Genomic DNA, 22,027 nt, shown 5'->3' with positions numbered 1-22,027 from the left:
AGGAATTCAAACCGATAAGAGGGTTGAGGTAGGGGACCCAGTGGCACCATTTTTATTTCTTATAGTAGTTGAAAGGTTAGTATGGATAGTGAGAGAAGCGACTAAGAAAAATGTATACCAAGGAGTGAGAGTGGGAAATAAGGATGTTGAGGTTGGCTTATTACAATTTTCAAATGACACCCTATTTGTATGTCAACCTACCAATGAAAATATCTTGGTGATAAAATCTATCTTGAGAAGTTTTGAGATCGTGTCTGGACTCAAGGTTAACTTTTACAAAAGCAAGAAATGAGGTATAAGGTTTAAGTTGGATGATGTAGCAAATTTTTCTAGGATCCTAAACTATAAATATATGAAAATTTCGTTTAAGGACATAGGTATGTTGATAGAAGGGAATCCATGGATATAGTTTTGGTAAGAAATGGTAGACAAAGTTAGAAATAAATTATCTAATTGGAAAGGTTGGTTGTTGTCCTTCGTTGGTCATGTATGCCTAATCAAATATGTAATTTTAGCACTTCCATTATTTTATTTAGCCTTCTTCAAAACTCCTAAAAGTGTTTGTAAATAGCTTAAAAAGGTACAAAGGAACTTTCTCTAAGGTTGGAGGACTGAGGATAGAAAGATAGCTTGGATTAAATGGGAAACTCTATGCAAATCAAAGGAAGGAGGGGGTCTGGGTATAAGAGATATAGAAAACTTTAACAAAGCCTTTCTAGCAAAATGGAAATGGAGACTAGGTGTGGAAAACTAGGGTGTGTGGAAAGAGGTGTTAGAGTCCAAGTATGGATCCTGGAGGAACTTGAATGGAGTAAATAGTTGTAAAAATGAATTTTGGTGGTGGAGAGATCTATGTATGGTAAGTGGATGCCACCAGCAAGGTATTTGGTTTGAAAATGGTATGGTGTGGAGAGTAGGTGAAGGTGATAATATTAAATTTTGAGAGGACAAATGGATAGGAGATTCACCTCTTTGTTGTAGGTTCCCTTGGTTGTATGCAATTTCCAATTGTAAACATAGTAAGATAAGGCAGATGGGGGTTTGGGAACATAACAATTAGGAACGGAATCTTACTTGTAAAAGAACCAGATTTGTGTGGGAAACAACCCAAGAACATGAATTGCTACAACGAATAAATGGTAAAAAACAAAATGAGATTGTGATGATTCTTGGGTTTGGTCGGAGGAAGAGGAAGGATCTTATACAGTTAGATCTGCATATAATAAATTACAAGGTGATTGACGTGGGAAGGATACTAGCTTCTTAAAATCATTTTGGAGTATAAAGGTTATTCCAAAGGCACTGATACTAGGGTGGAAGGTATTGCTAGATAAGGTGGCAATAATCTTTGTGAGTTATGCACAAAAAGTGAGGAGAATGTCAAACATATTTTCTTTTCTTGTAAAGTAGCCCAAACTATGTGGAAAATATGTGATAGGTGGTGGGAGTGAATGTAGTGCATCATAACCATTATATAGTTAATTTCCAACACTTTCACCTCATGCAATTAAACGACAAACAAAATCAAATATGGAAAGGAATGTGGGTAGCTATTGTCGGGGAAATTTGGAAACATAGAAATGGGGTAATATTTAAGCAAGGGAAGGTAGACTCAGAGGAAATCTTTTGTATGGTACAAATGCATGCATATAACATTCTCATATAGTGATTGGTATCAATGCTCAATTCAATGCTTAAAGTCATTGTGAGTTAAGTCTGTTATTTTATCTTGGAGTTAAGTCTGCCATTTTTTCTTGGAGTTAACCCAGGGTATCTGTATACTCTATCAATAGCATACAAGTGTTTGTCTACCTTGCAAGGATCGTGTTTGCGACAATTCAACATTCCTCAACTTTAGTTCTTAAGATGGACACTAAAAGAGATAAGTGGATTAATGTTGATTAAGGCTAGAATAATGTACTACAATGGAACAAATATGAAGTTGCAAAACACTAAAGGATACAAGAAAAGGAAGGAGGCATATGGTATTTCCATTGAGAGGAAACACAAATAGAAAGATGTAGAAGCTTTATTAAAAGAACATCTTGAATGTTTTGATTTGTTGTCTTGTCCTTGACATTTTTTTTTTAAATAATTTTATAAAAGGATTAAAATACCCCAAATATTATAGTATTAATATATTTAATATAATATTATATTATATTAAATATAAGTATGTCAAACATGTCATGAAACATGAATTTCGAAATTTATATTCAAATTATATTTTTCTAATTATACTTTTCTAATTATATTAATATTTTCGATACGTCCATCCAATTAAAAATGATAATTTATTTGTGGTTAATTAAAAATAACTTTGAAAATATGTAATACCCACTATGCAAATCTTAATAGTTGATAAGATTTATGCAAACTTATTTTTAATCTGGAAATTATCGTTATAATGATTCGATAGTTTGATGAAATTGTTTACGTATATTCAATTAAAAATAAAGATGATATTTGCATAAAGTAACGGCGAGTCGGTGTCAAAATGAGTACCCACAAAATAAAGAATTAACGTGGGACCTACATGAGAATAAATTTCAGAAGACAGAATACTAAGTTTGTTGGGACCCTAATGAACTTTGACTGAAAAAAAAGGAGTTGCAGCTTTCTGAAATTGGGACCATTTGATTGCTAATCTTTGAAAATTCAATCAAATTTAGGTGTGGAAAGTTGCTTCCTCTTGCTTTAACTAATTCCCTTTTTTTCAAGAAATGAGAATTTTGGCTCTCCTTCACTTCAAAGTCAAATGATGCTTCACAAACTTTTGGAAGCATTCAAGGATATGGCAAATCTAAACTCTTCAAAAAGATCTTTACAATTGGAGAAAATGGCCCAAGAATCAAGTTTATTTTTAAAGAGAAAGAAGACCAAAGTCACCAATTAAAAAGATGCCCTTTAAAGTGTGGCATTTAAACCAAAATAGCTACCCATGGTTTTAAATGATTGAAAATATCATTGCTTGCTTAAAATAATGAGGTTTTGAGCATCCAACGTGTATCCCAAAGTAGCTTTTAGTCTAAACTCAATAAAAGACTAAACTCTTTTCTTTTAATGCGAGTTACACTTCTTTTAACTTTATTTACACGAAAAGAATTTTTTTTCTCGATAAAAGATTTTTAATAAAGTACAATAAATAATGTTTATCCTAGTTGAGTGAACTTCTAGATAAAGACTTTTTTCTGTAAGGAAAAAAAATTAAAAAAGTAATGTTTTCCATAAGTTTAAATCAATTTACTTATAAGTTAATTTGCATAATTTCTTATATAATTCTTTTACATTTTTATTTGCAACTTGTACTTAACTTATCTTGTAAATAAACAAAAATATTTGTTTTGCACTAAATTAAAGACAACAAAAAGGAGTTTCTTGATTTTTGGAGTGCATATTTAAAATACAATATGCAAATGTAAAAACATATATATAATACAAGTACAAATAGAAACATTTATATATAGAATTAGATATAGTGTTGATTATTTTTATGTTATAATAGTGATAAAATTGATGATTAAATGTGTTAATTGTCACTAAACCAACGTCAACCCAAAAAACCATAATTTTGCATTCAGAGTTGTCACAATGTTATATGTATTATTTAAGCAAGCCCATGCTAATCTCTGGCCCAGTACGATAGTGGTGGCTCAAAAGAGCATGGCAGCACACACACTGGGCCGTTTTTTTTCTTGCACTTCCATGTGTTAATTGTTTAAATTATACGATTTATAAGTTTAAAATAACTTATAAATTGTATTATTTAAAATTTATTTTTTTATTATATGAGATGCAGGAAGAAAATTATGAAAATGCATGAAAAAAACTGCCTACAATGTTATGATTTATGTCTAGGCCCATCCATTACAAAGTTATAAATATTTCTAGCTTTGTTTTAAGGTAAAATATTGTATTTTTGAGGAGTTAATTTTAAAACGCAATAGGTTTATAAATATTATTTCTATGAACACACAGACGTTTGAACTATTTTTGGAAACAATTATTTAACTAAAAAATCAATAAAATAAAAGTAGAAGAAAAATTGGTAAAGAACGAGATGGGCACAAATAGCTATTTTAAAAGCTAACTCTATTTTGTTGTGATATTAAATACTCAACCTTCACCCTAAGAATATAAAAGTAAGAAAACGTGCATATTTATATTCTTAAAGATCAACAAATTTTGATTTGTTTTTTCAAAACTTATTCTAAACACGAAAATTGTTAGTTTAAATTTTTTTAATTATAAAATTATTTATAAAATAAATAAAAACTATTTGTAATATTTATATTTAGAGTAAAATTATAAAATTATATGTATTATCATAAAAATAATATGCATTTTCAAAAAGATATTTTTATAAACACTATCAAAAAAATTAAGAAAAATAAAACAAAATATTTTTTTTCATAAGTTAAAATAACTAGTTTGCTTACAAATATTTCTATGTTACTTTTCTAAAATAAAATTTATAATCTAAATGTAAATTATTTTTAACTAGTAACAAGTTTTATTTCAATATCTTTAATTACTAATAAAGAGAATTATTTTTTTAATACTTTTGTAACAGTTTGATTTTATTTTATTAATATAAATTATTTCAATGTGTTATTACTTTAATTTTATAACTATTTTTTATTCAACTTGTAACGTTCCATTTAATAAATAGGCTTAATTAAATGAAACATCACATAAAGTACTATGAAGAGCAACGTTATGGAGTATAAATGCCACTCCTTACAGATATCGAAAATACTTGGAGAGAAGGTCTAAGGCACAACACAAAAACAAGATAAAAGTTGAACAGTATCCAAAATACAAGGTAGTACATAGGTCTCGGCCTTAAAGAATACTCGGAGTAGGGAGTCCAACCCAAGAATAACTACGCAGCGGAATTTCCATCACCCTGATGACCACGAGGAGTTACCACATCTGCTCACATCAATAAATTGATGATCATCGCAAAAAGGAGAAAACCACACATAGAACACACAAACAAACAAAAAGTGTAAGCTAGAGTGAAAAAGGTTTACCATACAATTGAGCATACAACTTAAAAGTCAAGAATACATAAATCAACCAAGCATGTGATGAACAGCAATCAAGACTCTAAGAATCAATTATCCGGATACATATAATCAGTCGGATTCACTGGACGTTTGCACTTGTGGTGGCCTCTACTACTCTGCAGAGCCATTGCCAATGGGTTTCACCCTACCACCCACAAGGTTAGCCTTCAAACATCTAAGGCCATTATCCTGCCAAAGACTAGGGCCATGCTACTCTCACCACTTGAGTCAATACGCTCTACGTGAGACTAACTGACTCTTTAGAGTTTCAGGATGTAATCCTTACTTGAATCCTTACTAAATTATATAATGAGGCACCACCACGAAACCTTCGTGGAATTACGTCCTAACCATGAGGCACCACCATGAGCTCCCACCAAAAAGGGTCATGGAATTACATCCTGACCATGAGGCACCACCATGAGATCTCTCCTAGAGATTCATGGAATTACGTCCTAAACCATACCAAAATCATGTCTCACTAACCAGCATAAAATTATCATGCATACCAATCTCATGCCAATATATATAACCAATCATCCAACAAATTTATACTTTCCATTTCATGTTCAACATAGCAACATTTCATCCCCACTTAATCTCATACAATATATGTGGCACCATACATCAGATATTACATGCATATTCATATACTTCATACTTTAAATAAGGTACTCCAACCAACCATACAACCAACAACCAAAAACATGGAAAAGAACACAAATTGTTGCACTAGTCTCGCTCAAGCTATTGACCCTCGCTCAAGCGAAAGAGGTCTTTCGCTCAAGCTACAGGTCCTCGCTTAGGCGAGACTGCCAGCAGAACGCACAACAGGGTTTGGGAGTTCTTGCTTGGGCGAGACCTCCTCACTTGAGCGAGTCTGCTCTTCGCCCAAAGGTGAGGTCTCTCGCTTGAGCTACAACTGTAGCAAAACACATCAGGCTCCCACGAGTTGTCGCTTAGGCGAGCTCCTCTCGCCTGAGCGAGAGCTCGAGTAGGAACCTAAGTCAGCTTCTGCTATTCTTGCCTAAGCGAGACAAGCTCGCTTGGGCAAGAATATCAGTTCTCGCCACTATTCACTCCTACATCAGCCATCCATTCAATCCCAACAACACATCGAGGTTTTCTACGTAACCACAGTAGCACACAAGCCATATGTAAACACGAAGCAAAGCTAGAATACACAATATTCAGAAAATACAAACAAACCCTAGTTTCTCTTACCTAGAAAATGCTAACAGAACACCCTGACACCTAAGCAAATGTGCACAACAGCTCCCGAAGCAGATTCACAAGCTGGAAAAATAGTGGAATAGATTCAAAACGGGTTACCAAGGTAAACCCTAGTTAGAATCATGACAACAGAACTAGAAAAGAGAAAGGTATGGTTGAGAAACAACTTACGTGAGGTGCGAGTGGAGTTGAGCTTAGCTTGAAAACGTTTGAGATCCAAACCCTAACAGAGCTTTGTTGAGGGAACAAGGAAGTGAGCAAGGAACAGTTTTTCTGAAAAGTGCAGAATGAGGGGGGTTATGACTGGTTTAAGGATTTTGGGCACTCCTTAATCCAACTTATCCACTGCCTACAAAAACCTAATTTCTCCATCATACAATAGAGAAACTCCCAACTTATGGAATCACATGCCTTCTCATAATCTATCTTCATTATACCCTTACTTTTCTTTTTTCGCTTTATCTCTTCCACCACCTCACTAGCTATATAAGTATGTTATCGAGCAATTCTCTCCCTGATATAAATGCATATTAAGACCTATCAATTACTTTATATATGACCTTCTTCAATCTATTAATTAGGGTTTTTTATTTTGTCTTATACATACATCCTATTAAAGAAATTGGTCTATAATCATTTAAGCTAAGCTAGTAAGATTCTCATATTTAGGGACTAAAATGGTGAAAGATGCATTGCATCCCTTTGATATAAAGCCCTTTTCTGTAGAAATCTTGAACAACCTATAGGATTTTCTTATTCCTTCGGTATAATGTATAATGTATGATTTACATTATATATAGTATAAATGTTAGGATTTGAACACGTAATTATTTCACTTAAATTCATGTGAAATAACTCTATTCTCTAACCACAATTTCTTCCTTTTGCTTTATTTATTGAATGTTTAGGCAAATGTGTAATCAAACTTCATTTTTGTTGTCGAAACCTTATGTTATCACTTGAAGGAGATGTTCCGTATATTAACACTGAAAATGGAACTTTTTGCATGCTAAGGTACATATTTCATATTTAACCATTGAAAGAATGATATATTTCATATTTAACATTCAAACTTCCTGTAATAAATTTTCTTAATATAATCTACCAAATTTATAACTTATCAAACTCTTTTTACATTATCATAAAAGAAAATTGATATCAAACTTCCTTTACATCATCATAAAATAAAATAAAAACTACGACACAACTTTATCCAATGAATTATAACAAAAATAACAATACACATACACCACTTATTTATACTTATTTTATTGGTGGTAATAAGAATAGTCAAATTAATCATTTTACGAATGTAATGATCTATCAAATTTAGAATGTATTTACGTTATCAATTCAGTTACTAAAACTTCCTACACTGTCATGAACACTATGATAAAAATAAAATTGAGCATACTTTAATTTAAGGTTAAATTATCTTTTTGTTTCTCTATTTATCATGAAATTTCATTGTGATCCTCAAGTTTTTCGTTGTCTCAATTTGGTCCTCATTTTCTTAAAAATGACTCAATTTGGTCCTCACCGTTAACTTTGACCAAATGGTGTTAAAGTCAACGTCACGTGTCAATTTCTGGTTTTTCTTATTTTTTTAAATTTTTTAAATTTTTTTTAATTTTTTTATTTTTTACACGTGTCACTTCACAGTTATGCCACGTGTCAAAGTGACTCAATTTGGTCCCTATATTTGTTTTTAGTTTCAATTTATTCCCAATTTTTGTAAAAATGAAGGATATTGTTTTTCCTTAAATTGACACTAAATTTACTTTTTTATAAATTTTATGATAATATTCTTATTAAAATTAATGTTTTTATTAAATATTTTAAATTAACTTTAAATTCTACACAAAACATTAGACTTTGATTTTGTTTTGAACTTAAAATTTAGTTCCTAAACTTATATGTGACAAGTTATTTGATTTTTAATTTTTACTAAGTTTGTATAATATGATACACTTGATGCCTTTATATATGATGACAAAATTGTTAACTTTTGAACCTACGTTTGGGGTTTAACTTTTAATAATAAAACTAAAAAGAAAAACTTATTTAAAAATATTTCTACAAATATTTAATAAAAACGTCAATTTTATTAAGAATATCATCATAAGTTGTATACAAAGATTAAATTGAGTCTCAATCTAAGGAGGACAATATTGCTTCATTTTTACAAAAATTGGTACTAAATTGAAACTAAAAACAAATATAGGGACCAAATTGAGTCACTTTGACACGTGGCACAACTATGAAGTGACACGTGTCAAAAAAAATTTTTAAAAATTTAAAAAAATTCAAAAAAACCAGAAATTGACACGTGGCATTGACTTAATATCGCTTAAAGTTAACGGTGAAGACTAAATTGAGTCATTTTTAAAAAAATAATGACCAAATTGAAACAACGAAAAACTTGAAGATCAAAATAAAATTTAATAGCAAATAAATGAACCAAAAGAGTAATTTAACCTTAATTTAATAAACAAACTCAATCATTAATAAGGATTATCACTGCACTTTTCACTTAAAATTGACCTTTTCACTTAAATCTGACTAGGCAAATGCTTCTGGCACCCATAAATTTATAAAATTGACAATTTCCCGATTATTAATTTTGGAATAAACTTATAGAACATAATTTTTATAATTTTCGAAATAACATTCTCAAAACAAACATCTTCCAAAACAAAATTTTCAGAACAAGATTTTTGAAATAAAATTTTCAAACTACATAGAAAAAAGAACATTTAGAAATAAGGTTTTCAAAATACATTTTAAAACAAACTTTCCGGAACGCATATAATACTTTCTAAAACAAAAATTTCAAAATACTCTCCTTGAGATTCTGAAAAAACTTTCTAAAACACTTCAAATATTTTCTTTTAAAAGCTTTCTTAAATGAGTTTAACATTTGTCTTTCCTTCCTCTAAAATAGTGATTTGGTAACAATAACAGTGTTGGGTAAGGTTTTCAAAACAGGTCGATCCAACCCATTTAAGTCTGACCCACTTTTAATCAGTCAAATTTGAGTTGGATTAGGTCAGTCCGACATCAAAAAAAAGGTGACAAAATTGAATCATTCCCACCACTGGGTGGGTTAGATGGGTTGGTGGGCTAGCCGTTATTTCTTCATTTTTATTGTGTTTTTATTCTTCTTCACCAGATCAAGAGATCCACCATCTTCATCTTTACAATGAGAACCTTTCTCCATCAACAACCCAAACGCAAAAACTCATCACACCCAGATCTACAAAAAACCCCAACCACAAAATCACCACTCAGATTGAGAAACTCAAATAAAAAACATATCAAAAATCCCCATTCACAACCAAATCAAAAAACCCAATCGAAAAACCCTCAAACCCCAACTCAAGAAACCCTGATAACGAACAGAATGAGGAGTAACGAAATCAAAGCTTCGCCGACGTTCCTATCTACCCTATGAGCCTGTCAGTAGTGAATTTGATGGTGGAACATGATGAAGAGAAGGTTCAAGAACAAAAGAGGAACAATGACATCACCTCCCTACCTTCGTTGGAGGTTGTCAAAGAGAAACGAAGAAGATGAACATGGACTATGGGCTTCGTTGAATAAGAGATGTGGTTGTTGAAGAAGAGAAGATGAGATGCTTGAGAAAGGAAAAGGACAATTAAAGAGAAAAGTTTGTTTCTACCCTTTCACAATGACACCCACAGAGAAAGAAAAAAATATGAATGATATAACGGGTTATATGCATCAAATCAACCAACAATACAATACACAATCCTATAGTAAAGGGTTGAAGGTTAGCCCACAATAACCCGACCTAGAACTTGTTAGGTCACCAGCACAAACAGATCGAGCTACAACGGGTTCATGTGTTATAAACTCTAGGTTTATCCCTCCCTTTTCATGTGGGACTGGTGAGCTGACTCATCGGATCAGACCCCTTTAACACCCCTAGGTTTGTAGTTGTGAAATGCAAGAAGCAATCGCTGATCGACTATCCATTGCTACGAACCCTTCTATTATAAAACTTTTATACCTATTATACCTAAGGATGACAAATGGAAGTCAATTTGATTAGTTTTTACTTAATTTATCCATAAAAGAGGAACAAACCTAGGTTTAGATACCAATGACTTGGTTTATAAAATAATCTCTAATTAAGTAAATATAATAACTAATTATTTGTCTTTTAAGTTTAGTTTATATCAATTTTTTTAATATTTTAATTTTAAAATTTATTTACCTATATATATTTCTAAGCTTTAAATTGATTAACTAATATCTCTAATAAATAAATTAAAATAATTATTATATTTACATACTAAACTACTCTTGTGATTAATAATTAAAATTTAATTTATAAGTATCAATAATCTAAATTGTAATATCATTGCATATTTATATCCTTAAAATAATATAATTTTTAATTTTTAATTTTTTTTAAAGGACCATCAAACTAGGTGAGACTTGCCAAAGTGTCCCATATTTTGACATCCCTAACTATTCTATGCACAGAACGACCCATAGTTGAAATTAAAGCATGAAGAAGAGAACAGAAAATGTTAAATGTGACAAAATAGAGTTTTACTGTCAGCTTCTGAATTGATCACATGTTTCACAGAAAAAACAGTCAAATTCTGCTTCTCTTTATAGTATTGTTATCTCTTGGATGCAGAAGGATCTTTGCTTGAATCTGTCTTCCTTTTCTGAGTTAAATAAAGATAATATTAGATTTTAGTGCAATTTAAGTCTCTGCATATAAACAGCATTTACTACTTCAAGACTTGAAAAGAACAAAACACGAAACAAGTAACCATTAGAAATGGTAACCTCAATAATATATTAATAATACAAATAGTAACCAATATCAGTCATAACGTGGCTTGGAGAAATAACTAATCACTTTTCACATTCAAAGAGATAATATGAAATGTACTACTCGCTTTAAACTCAAACATAAGCTAAATTAACAAATTTTTAAGCCAATGAATGAAATTAGTTAATATCAATTCGTTCTACAAATCAAATTAAAAAATAACCCTTTTTTTTACCTAAAGTCTTCCACTGAAATTCGAGATCAAAAGTAAAAATAGTCATTGAAAATAGAATCTCAATTAATCAAGGATAATAGATGTAAGTAGTTCAAAATAGATTATGTTGTAATCAAATTTTAATATTATAGAACACCAGACCTTTTCATTTGTTGGTTATACTTGCATGGCATGTAAACAAGGTGGTAAAATTTATGTAAACGATAAAATTAGCGTAAAATTTAACATTAGACACAATACTTAAAGAACAAACCTTGTTTTGATGGTTCTTCAACTGCAAGGGATGAGGATCATGGGGTTTGACTCTGATGTTTTCTATACAACTTCCATTATTTACTCGATGTAGTCTGTGCTTCTGCTTCTTGCAGTTTTCACCCTTATCATTGACCTTTTTTTTCTTCTTCTCATGATCTCTAGACTGGTTCTCTGACTTGAGCACTGCATTTAGAAGCCCCTTCTGACCAGTGTACAGCACATTGGCATAACATGTCTTTTTGTCATAACAAAATGAAACGTGATTTTGAATTATTCAGTTTTTTTGAACATAACGATAAAATGTAGCCAGACAAAAGATTAAAAATCTTACAGAAGAAAGGTGGAATGGACTCATTTCCCTCATGTGGAAAGCTTCACTTAGTACATCCAAGTCAAAAGGACTTAAGGAAGTTTTTTTCTCACTTGGTTGAGGGTTCTGACAGAGCTGATCCAGTTCCATTCCTTCTCCTTTCCTGACTTTTGTGTCACCAACCACATTGTGAAGATAATGTGTCTCGGAGATTGACACCGGAAGTGGCTTCTTGCAAAAGAATTCATAGTAAGGCCAAAGTCTATATTGATTTATGAGATCACGAGTGCCTCCAAGTTCTCTGTTACCTAATTCCAAGAAATAACCTTACTAAACAAAATATAATTGAAGAAATATGAATTTTCATTCATCCATTGCATGTTTTTAAAAGCAAAAAAGAAACAGAAGAGCCAAATAAATTAATTTAGCGTGTTATTTTTAATCAGATTTAGTCCGTGACATCTAAGCTCATAGAGACTAAAAGAGATTAAAAATAATACTTGTAAGGACTAAAAAGGATGATTTTTAAATATAGGGGCAAAAGGGTTGGGTTTGTTTATAAGAACCAATTAAGTGGTTAAACCTAATGATAAAATAAATCAAGCTCTTCTTGAAAATGTTGTTGATGGTTTATGAGACCTTGCTTGCACTTCTCCTGAAAATAATTTAAGTTACAAGAATCCTAATATCTCTGTGCATCTTTTGTTTCCCAACCTCATTTTCTGATAAAGCCGTGTTACCATCAGCTCCTTTAAAATCATTTGATTTTTTAATGGATTTTTCTTACAATGAAGAAAACAATGCTCAATATCTTTTTGTGAGCATCTTTAGGGAAGGCTCTACAGGTTCCAACCATTTTTGTAGTTCTGGTAAATGATGCTCCAAACAATAAACCCCTCCAATGAACACCTCCTACAGTATTTGCCATTCACTTTTCTTGTATCCCCAACAACTGAAATACAGTGTTTCCAGCCAACAATAGTCGTCATTCCAAAAGTCCACTTTAGCTGGAGATTCATATGCTCCACTCACTGCACTTTTGGCAGATATAGAACTAGCTTTGCAGCTTGTCACTGACTCCAACTGGTCCCATTGTAGCCATTTTTTCTTCAATTCACAAATATGTTTTGTTGGAAGTCCCATATCTACTAGAGACAAGGCCAATTCACAATATATAAGTGGGTGCAATCTTCACCTTACAAGTCTTTGTGATAACCAAGCTGCCTTGGCAAAGAAAAGACGAACACTAGTAATTTTGGCCAATAGAGAAAAAGTATCACTATAATCAAGGCCATAAATCTGAGTGTACCTTTTGGCAACGAATCATGCCTTGAGACGATCAACTTCACCATTGAGATCAACTTTAATGGCAAACACCCATCGACATCCAATTGCCTTTTTCCAAAGTGGAAGGAAAACAAACTCCCATGTATTATTCAAGTCAAGAGCCTGCATTTCTTTTATCATGACTTGTTGCTATCCAAGATGATCAAGTGCTACATTCAAATTTTTGGGAATAGTAATAGAAGACACTAAGGATAGAAGAAATAATAAGAAGGTGACAGCGTGTGATAACTAAGAGAATTATAAATAGGATGTGGGTTTGGGATAGAACAAGTACCTTTTCAGAGAGCAATTGGTCAACCCGAATCACCATCGACAATGGAAAATAACTCAATGTAGCGGATTCATCTAAGAGAACTGGACTAGGCACTTGGGTCCTATATTGGTAGGTGCTAGAATAAGTATTAAAATTGGGTTGAAAGTAGTTGTGTAGGGAACTACTATTGTTGTACCTATGAGTTGTACCTAGTTATGTACCTAGGTTTCTAGTTCAGCCTTTCGATCTTTTATCTTCCCGTTATATCAAATTTCCATCATTATAAATATGAGATCATCAGAGTGGTGTTTCAAGCCTTCAAAAATATATTGTCTCTTATTAATCTTAAGTTGATATTAGAGCAGGTAGATCCCAATTTACTGACCTAAGTCTTCTCAGACACAATTTTTGCCATCGTTTGTCATTCACAACCGGTCATCATCTCAATTTTATCTGATGACCACCAAATCTAGACCGTCTCCTTGAGCAACAACCAACGAACACCGTTTTCTCTGCTCCATGCACAGCCACACACCCTGTTCTCTTTGTTGTTGCTAGGTGCATGAAGTCCACATTTCGCCTTCCTCTCACCAAAGCGACGTCACGCCTCCTTGTCAGGGCTTGCCAAACCTAATCGTCATTATTGTCCCTGGTTGTCTTTTTTCAGCATGGTTAACACGTTTAATAGGGTTTTCCATTTTACTTCTCTTATTTACCAGTTTGTTGCCTCTGCTGGTTTCCTCAGACTCCAACTAAAATGTCCACTACACCTATTGTCTCCTTCTCTAGAACTCCTACCATTACCTCTGAAAAGTTGAATGGGAAGAATTATCTCATGGTCTGCCTCGGTTGAAATGTGGTTCCTTGGCCAAGGTTACCATGATCACCTTGAACAGGATGGAAGTAATGTACCTTTTGACCAATTTGAACAATGAAAGAAAATTGATTTTCAGCTTTGTGCCTTACTATGGCAGTCTATAGAACCCAAATTATTGGGTTCTCTTAGATCTTTTAAGACTTGCAACTGTTTTTGGAAAAAGACTCAGTGGCGAATGGTGTATGATAATGAAAAAAAAGCGAGAGAAGACAGAGACCAGCAGAGCGAGATCATCCTACTCTGATACCAACTTAAGATTAATAGTAGAGAAAATATATCATAGAGGGCTTGAAAGACCCCTCTTATGATCTCATACTTATAATGATAGAATTTTGATACAATGAGAAAATAAAAGATCAAAGGGTTGAACTAAGAACCTAGGTATAGAACAAGGTACAACTTATAGGTACATCAAGTAGTTCCAAACACAACTACTTTCTACCTACAATTAATATTTATTCTAACAAATATTGAATCATCTTTTAGGAGATCAGTGAGTAAAAGGAGTGAACATTATTTTATTGCCTATCAAATCCATCAAAGTCTAGAGAAAGCTCTAGCTCTACAACTTATGAAAATGCTCAAGCGACAATATATGGTTTCCAATAATGTCCACAAGAATAGGCATTTTTGGAGTTGTCAACATGTAGCATTTTACCATGTTTAATAGCAAATCCCTGTCTTTAAAGGTCCTAACTACCAAGTAACACAAATACTTAGATATACTTCCATGAAAGGAATTCATCATGGGCTGCTTCAGCATAGCTTCAATTATAGATTAACTTGAATTTTTCTTTTAGGTAATACCATGAAGTTTAATGAGGTGAGTCACGTCCAAAACCTTAGCAATAATTTATTTTTCATTTCTTATGATTAATCTTGCCTTTCAGTTTTGTGATTTCCTTGGGAGGATTTTTAACATCTTTTACTTTTTTCCTACCAATTTGATAATCTTTTTTTCTATCCTTAATGATAGTATGAGAATACTCAAGGTCAAACACTATAGAAAACAAGTTAAAACAGATCTGCAAGTCAAAAGATTCAGCACAAAAATAACATCTATGGCACTTTACCAAAACATCTAATTCTAGTTTTTAGATGGCCTATATCCACTCACGATTTAGCTCCTCCTCAAGAAAGAAAAAAAAATATAAGAACAGAGAAAATATGTCTAATGGTGTGCAATAATATATTAGTAATCTTATTCTCTCTGCAATCATTAACAGAGAGTTAGCTTGCCTGAAGAAATGGAAAATGTCAAAACAAACAATTTTTATTTAATCTTTAAAAAGATATGGAAATTAGTTTGATGTTATTTGTTGAGAAGATGAGTATAAATAGAAAGGGGAGGGCTGGGAAAAGACATTCAAACTTTAATCATAACCGTCAACTGAACATTTCTGAAGTTTTCTCTAGGAAATAAAAAACAATCAGTCATATTAGCTCTCATCCAAACGGCCATACATGTAGTAATAAGAACGCGAATGTGGGAATAGGGAACAAGTTTATCAAATAACCCACCGAGGATAAATAATAAATTAACATATATAATAGAGCCTGAACACACATCATTATCTAGCCATCAGTGACCTAATGTCAAAAAAAAATGTTGGGCCATTCAAACTTACAAATGTTAGAGCAAGCCCTCAACAGGGATTTTACACATGACCATCTCATGATCACAAGATCCAATAAGCTCCATTTGCTATATCACTGACTTTAAACCTCACGAAATTCTCCATTCGTAAGGCTCCAATAACAGTGAACAACGAAATCAGGAAAGTTCCGCTGTAAACATTTTCTGTGCCACAGAAAACTCTGGTAACTACCAATCTTCTGTTTTTAAAAATCCATTGGTATGATAGGAATTATAAAAGAAATCTAATTTTCATTCCGTGAATATGCAAATTAGTGCGTACTGTGTATGCTCCACAGTAAACCATATGCTTTCACAGGTTACCAGCTCATCTATTCAAACAAAGTAATCACAGGAACAACAGAAAGATCCGGTTTTCAGTTATTTTTCACATCCACATTATCAATAAAAGTAGAAAAACAAACAATCAATAAGCTACATGTCAAGTTCTTACCCCTTCCAAAGCTTTTGTCTGCAAGATCCATCTTTCGGGTGACCTCACAACATGCACCTCAAGTGCATCTGCCAGTCATAATTAACAAATACATCAACCATCTACTGGAAGTTACTGCCAGAAAATATGGACAAGAAACGAAGTTTCAAAGCACTGAAATTGTACACTCTTAACAAAATTCGGAGACTACAGTACCCAATTTAACACATACATGACATATCTTGAAATATGTAAAAGCATGCATCAAATATCTCAAACAATAAACATAAACCCATCCATCGGAGAAAACGGTCTTTCCATCTCAAAAAGGATCACCCCAATACCTAAATACATTATCATGTAATAAAGTTAAAAACTTGACACGGTCAGAGTGAATTAAAAATGAAGGGGCGACAGATGTAAACCCGATCAAACACCTTCGCCAAACAAAGCTCGGGAAATGAACAGGGAAAAATACCTGAGAACAAAGCAGAGAAAAAGAGTGTCTTAGGGTTCGAGATGGTGTGTGGTTATTGGTTGCCACGGGAGGATACTATTTTTTTTTTCTCAGCTTGAATTTTGTTTTCCTTCATTTTCTTAATTATTTTTTTAAGAGCAGAGAATTAAAAAATATTTAATTTTCTTAAAATATTTATTCGATGATTTTATATAAGTTATTAAATTAAATTAATTAAATAATTAATATATTTTTTATTGTTAATAAATTTATAAATTGAAAAGAAGTTAACCGCTATCAATATCAATAATTAATATCATTAATTCAATTTTACTTTTCTATAAATTATTAAATGTTTTAATAATCTAAAATAAATATTAAAATGTAAAACAGCATTAAATTTTATTGTTAAATTTCATTGTGAATAAAAGTTATTATTATTAACCATATAAAATAAATTTGAGAAATAATAACTATTAATTATTCATTTAAAATATTAAATTTTATTATGTTTTGATATAAAAATATTTATATATCATTATTTTGTAAGATTTAAAAAATTATAACAATTATGAAAATAAATCAACGAATTTAAATAGATTTTTTAAGTAAAAAATAAAAAAATTTATTACTTATCTAATTAAAAAAAAAGATATCGGTAGGTATTAAGAGATAGATATTGGATAATTAATTATTTTAAAAATATTTATTTAAAAAGTTTTTATAAGTGATATAATATTTTCTTATTAATTATTTATTTAATTAAAGAAGATATAATGGTTTATTAATTTAAAAGATCTATTTTATTTAAAAGTTTTTTTAAGAAAAAAATTGATGAATAATTATTGAAAAGATATTAAACAGATTTTCTAAATGATATATAGAGTGGTTATTATAACATAAACATATTATATGTGATGGTATTTCTTAAAAAAATTTATTAAAAAGATATAAAATTTATTATGTATGAGATTTTGGTTATATATAAGAGATTTTGTAAGAAACAAAATTAGAAATGTAGGAAAAGATATATCTCATATATTTTGTAGTTACTAAGGAGGTAACGTAAATCTTTATAAAATATATAGGGTTTTAAGGGTGAGAATGAAGCTCATAAATATACATACTAAACGAGTAAGTGAGTGTTACACTTAGATGAAAAAGAACGCTGCCAAATAGACTTGAAGGAAAAGTAAGAATAAGATTCAAATATAGGGAGAAGCTTGTATATTATGTATAATAGGACATAAGAATAATAGCCTAGGAAAGACAAAAACTAAATGATGCACCACACGTACTTTCGCTTCGCGAGGCGGCTATGTATTATTGGAGAAACATTTAAGAAAGTCTCATGTAGAGGCTTTAGGACTTGAGTCTCCTGACCTAGTACCTGCACCTCCTATGTACGAGATATGGACAACTGCTTGAACTAAGTTTGATGGGCACATGACATCACAAGTAACTCAGATGATATCTGAAAATATAATAAGTTTAAACCCTAAACCCAATACCAAAGTTCACGTGAAGTGGTTTGTTTTATGATTAAATCATATTATATGGTGCAAGATGAGTTAATTGAGCAAGAGACTTGGGGTTCGTTTATTCCCAATCAGTGGCGGAGTATTATGAGTGCAGGGGGTGCCTTGGCACCCCCAAAAATTTTGAATTTTTTTTTTTACGTTAGATATTTTGATTTCTTTTTATTATAGATTTTTTGGAATTTTTTTACGTTAGATATTTTGATTTTTTTTATTATAGATATTAGGTATTTTGATTTTATTTTGTTATAAATATTAAATCAAATATTTCATTTCTTTTATAAACATAATAATTAATACTAATAAATAATAAAATATAAAATCAAATATAATAAAAATAAAGATTAAAAAGATTTATCAAGATATTTTGTATTATTTGTTCTCATTTGTTTTCTTTTGTTTCTGAAAAGAAAAACATCTATTCTTTTTTTTCTTATTTCTCCTTTATTCTCTTCCATCCTCGAGGAAGAAAAGAAGAAGGTGATTCTTTCGTCTCACTTGATAGTGAAATATTAATTCAATAATTTATTTAATGAGCCACTTTTATATGTTTATGCCTTGAATTTCTTACAAATTGTTCTCATCTTCCATTCTTACCTATTTTCTTTTGTTTTTGAAGAGAAAAAGATCAATTATTTTTGCTTTCATATCTCAACTGTTCTCTTCCATCCTCGAAGAAATAAAGAAGGTAATTCTCTTTTGTCTCACTTGATAGTGAAATATTAGTTTAATAATTTATTTAATGAGCCTCTTTTATATTAATTTTTTATTTTATCAACATAGAAGAAAAAATGATTGTACTGTGTGTTTTTTATAATTGAATTTTAAGTGTGGTTTGATTATCATCGAATTTTCTTTTGGTATTTATGTCTCTCAATTTTTTATTAGATTATGATAAATCATTTTTAGTATTTTTTAAATAGGTATATTGATGAAGAATAAAAGAATAGATTCATTTTTTAAAAGTGATAAAAGGGAAGCTACCCGTGAAGATGAAAACAGGACAAATTCAACTCTTCCAAATATTCTGAATCATGATACTGATGTTCCAATTGTTCAGTCAGAGGAGCCCCCTTTTAAGGTTCAAAAAATTATAGGTGAGGAGTTTCATATTAATTCTTTGGAACGTGATCCAGGAAAACGTCTTCAAATATGGGAATATCCAATGAGTCAAAGAGATGAGATTTGAAGAGCTTATTTAAAATGGGGTCTATATCAAATGCAACTTGAAAACTATCCTTATTCTAAGGAAAAACATCCAAGGAGATTTCAATCTAGTTAGTTTAAAATGTTTCCTTATTGGCTAGAGTATTCCCCGGCTAATGATGGAGCTTATTGTTTGACATGTTATCTATTTAGTTCAAAGCCATATGGTCGTTTTGGATCAGATGTGTTTACTAAACAAGGTTTTAGATCATGGAGAAAGGTTAATGCGAGAAAAAGATGTGCATTTCTCAACCACATTGGAGATAGTCCTTGCTCACCGCATAACAGTGCAATGAAAGCTTGTGAAGACTTGTTGAATCAATCTATGCACATTAATAACATTATAAATATTCAAAGTTCAGACAAGTCTGCAAGAATCGTTTATGGCTCAAAACCTCTATTGACACAATTCGTTGGCTCGCATTTCAAGCTTGTGCATTTAGAGGCCACGAGGAAACACCAGAGCAAATGTAGGAAGTCACATTCGAGAAGAAATTGGAGATTCTAAATTTTGCATAATTGTTGATGAAGCACGTGATGAATCTAAAAAAGAGCAAATGGTTATTGTTTTGAGATTCGTAGATAAGGATGGTAATATACAAGAACGATTTTTTGATATTGTGCATGTTAAGGATACAACAACCGCCACTCTAAAAAAAGAATTGAGTGTCGTTCTCTCTAGGCATAATCTTGATGTTTCCAATATCCGCGGTCAAGGGTATGATGGTGCTAGTAATATGAGGGGAGAATGGAATGGGTTGCAAGCATTATTTCTCAATGATAATCCTTATGCTTATTATGTGCATTGTTTTGCTCATAGACTACAACTTGCTTTGGTGGCTGTTTCAAGAGAGGTCATTCTAGTTCATCAATTTTTTTCAAATTTGGCTTTTATTGTAAATGTTGTGTGTTCCTCTAGTAAACGTCATGATGAGTTACAAGCTATTGAATTAGATGGAATAACTCAATTGTTAGAAATGGGTGAACTTGAAAATGGTAAAGGAAAAAATCAAATTGGCACTTTAAAACAAGTTGGTGATACTCGTTGGAGCTCGCATTTTTATTCCATTTGTAGTATGATGAAGCTATATAATGCATCTTGTCTGGTTCTTCAAAAAATTATTGTTGATGGATCAACTTATTCTCAAAGGGGTGATGCTGATGCTGCATTGAATATGTTGTCTTCATTTGAGTTCATATTAGTTTTACACATGATGAAAGAGATTATGGGAATTACTGATGGTCTTTGCCAAGCTTTACAGAAACAATCTCAGGATATATTGAATGTTATGCAATTGGTTTGTTCTACTAAAATTTTGATTCAAAAGTTGAGGGAGGATGGTTGGCAAAATCTATTGAAAGGTGTGGTATTCTTTTGTGAACAACATGACATTGATATTCCTGATTTTAATTCTACTTATGTTGCACGTCATGGCCGTTCTCGACATCAAAAAGATCATGTGACTATGGAACATCATTTTAGGGTGAATATATTTCTTGTTACAGTGGACAAGGAGTTGCAAGAATTAAATGACAGGTTTAGTGAGCAAACAATGGAACTTTTAACTCTAAGCAATGCTTTAATTCCTAAGGATGCTTATAAAGCTTTTAACATTGAGGATATATGCACTCTTGTGAACAAAGATTATCCTTTAGATTTTAGTGAGCAAGAGAAGATTAGTTTAAAATTTCAACTTCAACATTTTATTATTGATGCTCCTAACCATCCAGATTTGAAGAATTTATCAACTATGCTTGAATTATGTTAATCTTTGGCAAGAACAAGAAAGTCAAGGACATTCTACTTGATTGATCGTTTAATTCGTCTTATTTTAACTCTTCTTGTCTCTACAGCTACAACAGAAAGATCATTTTCTGCAATGAAGATTATCAAAACAAGATTGCGGAATAAAATGGAAGATGAATTTCTTGCCGACAATATGATTATTTACATTGAAAAAGAAATAGCTGAAAATTTTAGTTCTGATTCAATTATTGATGAGTTTAGGGATCTGAAGGAACGAAGGGCAATCTTTTAGATATTTGTGATTTCTTTTTTAGTTATCGTTATACTAAGTTACGTATTCATTTTTATTGTGTTAGTGACAATAATGAAATGTATAAATTTTGGATGTATTATTTGGGCTCCCCCAACAATGTTGGTCAAGATCCGCCACTAGTTGGGACGATATACTCACAAGGTCCATTGGAAGACCTGAGTACCCAAGTTGTGTTCGTGGAGTTTGAGGTTTATTTGAACCTAAAGATTACTTCAGTCCTCTACAAGGAAGTAACAAATCCCATAGTCAAAAAGCCTTAAGGAAGATGGAGCTCCAAATGGAAGAATATTACCTTTTTTCAT

At 31.5% G+C, this 22,027-nt stretch overlaps 1 protein-coding gene and 1 pseudogene across 11 annotated transcripts; one reads left to right on the top strand and one right to left on the bottom strand.

The window, feature by feature from the left end:
- Positions 1-10,829: 10,829 nt before the first annotated feature.
- Positions 10,830-17,052, bottom strand: LOC114178968 (putative mediator of RNA polymerase II transcription subunit 19b). Of its 11 annotated transcripts, none has more exons than XM_028065129.2 (5): positions 16,943-17,052; positions 16,486-16,599; positions 11,940-12,226; positions 11,607-11,843; positions 10,830-11,008 (listed from the first exon to the last, which is right to left on the bottom strand). In XM_028065129.2, the coding sequence occupies exons 2-5, from the start codon at positions 16,514-16,516 to the stop codon at positions 10,961-10,963; spliced, it is 603 nt and encodes a 200-aa protein (XP_027920930.1). In that variant the 5' UTR covers positions 16,517-16,599; positions 16,943-17,052; the 3' UTR covers positions 10,830-10,960. The 11 variants fall into 11 exon arrangements, with proteins under 11 accessions (XP_027920930.1, XP_027920932.1, XP_027920929.1 ...); XM_028065131.2 differs by having other exon boundaries at positions 16,486-16,553; positions 16,943-17,024; XM_028065128.2 differs by lacking the exon at positions 16,943-17,052 and adding an exon at positions 16,890-16,933.
- Positions 17,053-20,222: 3,170 nt separating this feature from the next.
- LOC114175135 (uncharacterized) lies at positions 20,223-21,704 on the top strand (annotated as a pseudogene).
- Positions 21,705-22,027: the final 323 nt, after the last annotated feature.

Source organism: Vigna unguiculata, chromosome 3, assembly GCF_037176805.1.
Source record: "Vigna unguiculata cultivar grain cowpea cultivar isolate G323 ecotype 2 chromosome 3, ASM3717680v1, whole genome shotgun sequence".
NCBI classification, from domain to species: domain Eukaryota; kingdom Viridiplantae; phylum Streptophyta; class Magnoliopsida; order Fabales; family Fabaceae; genus Vigna; species Vigna unguiculata.
This window is presented reverse-complemented; position numbering and strand designations above follow the sequence as displayed.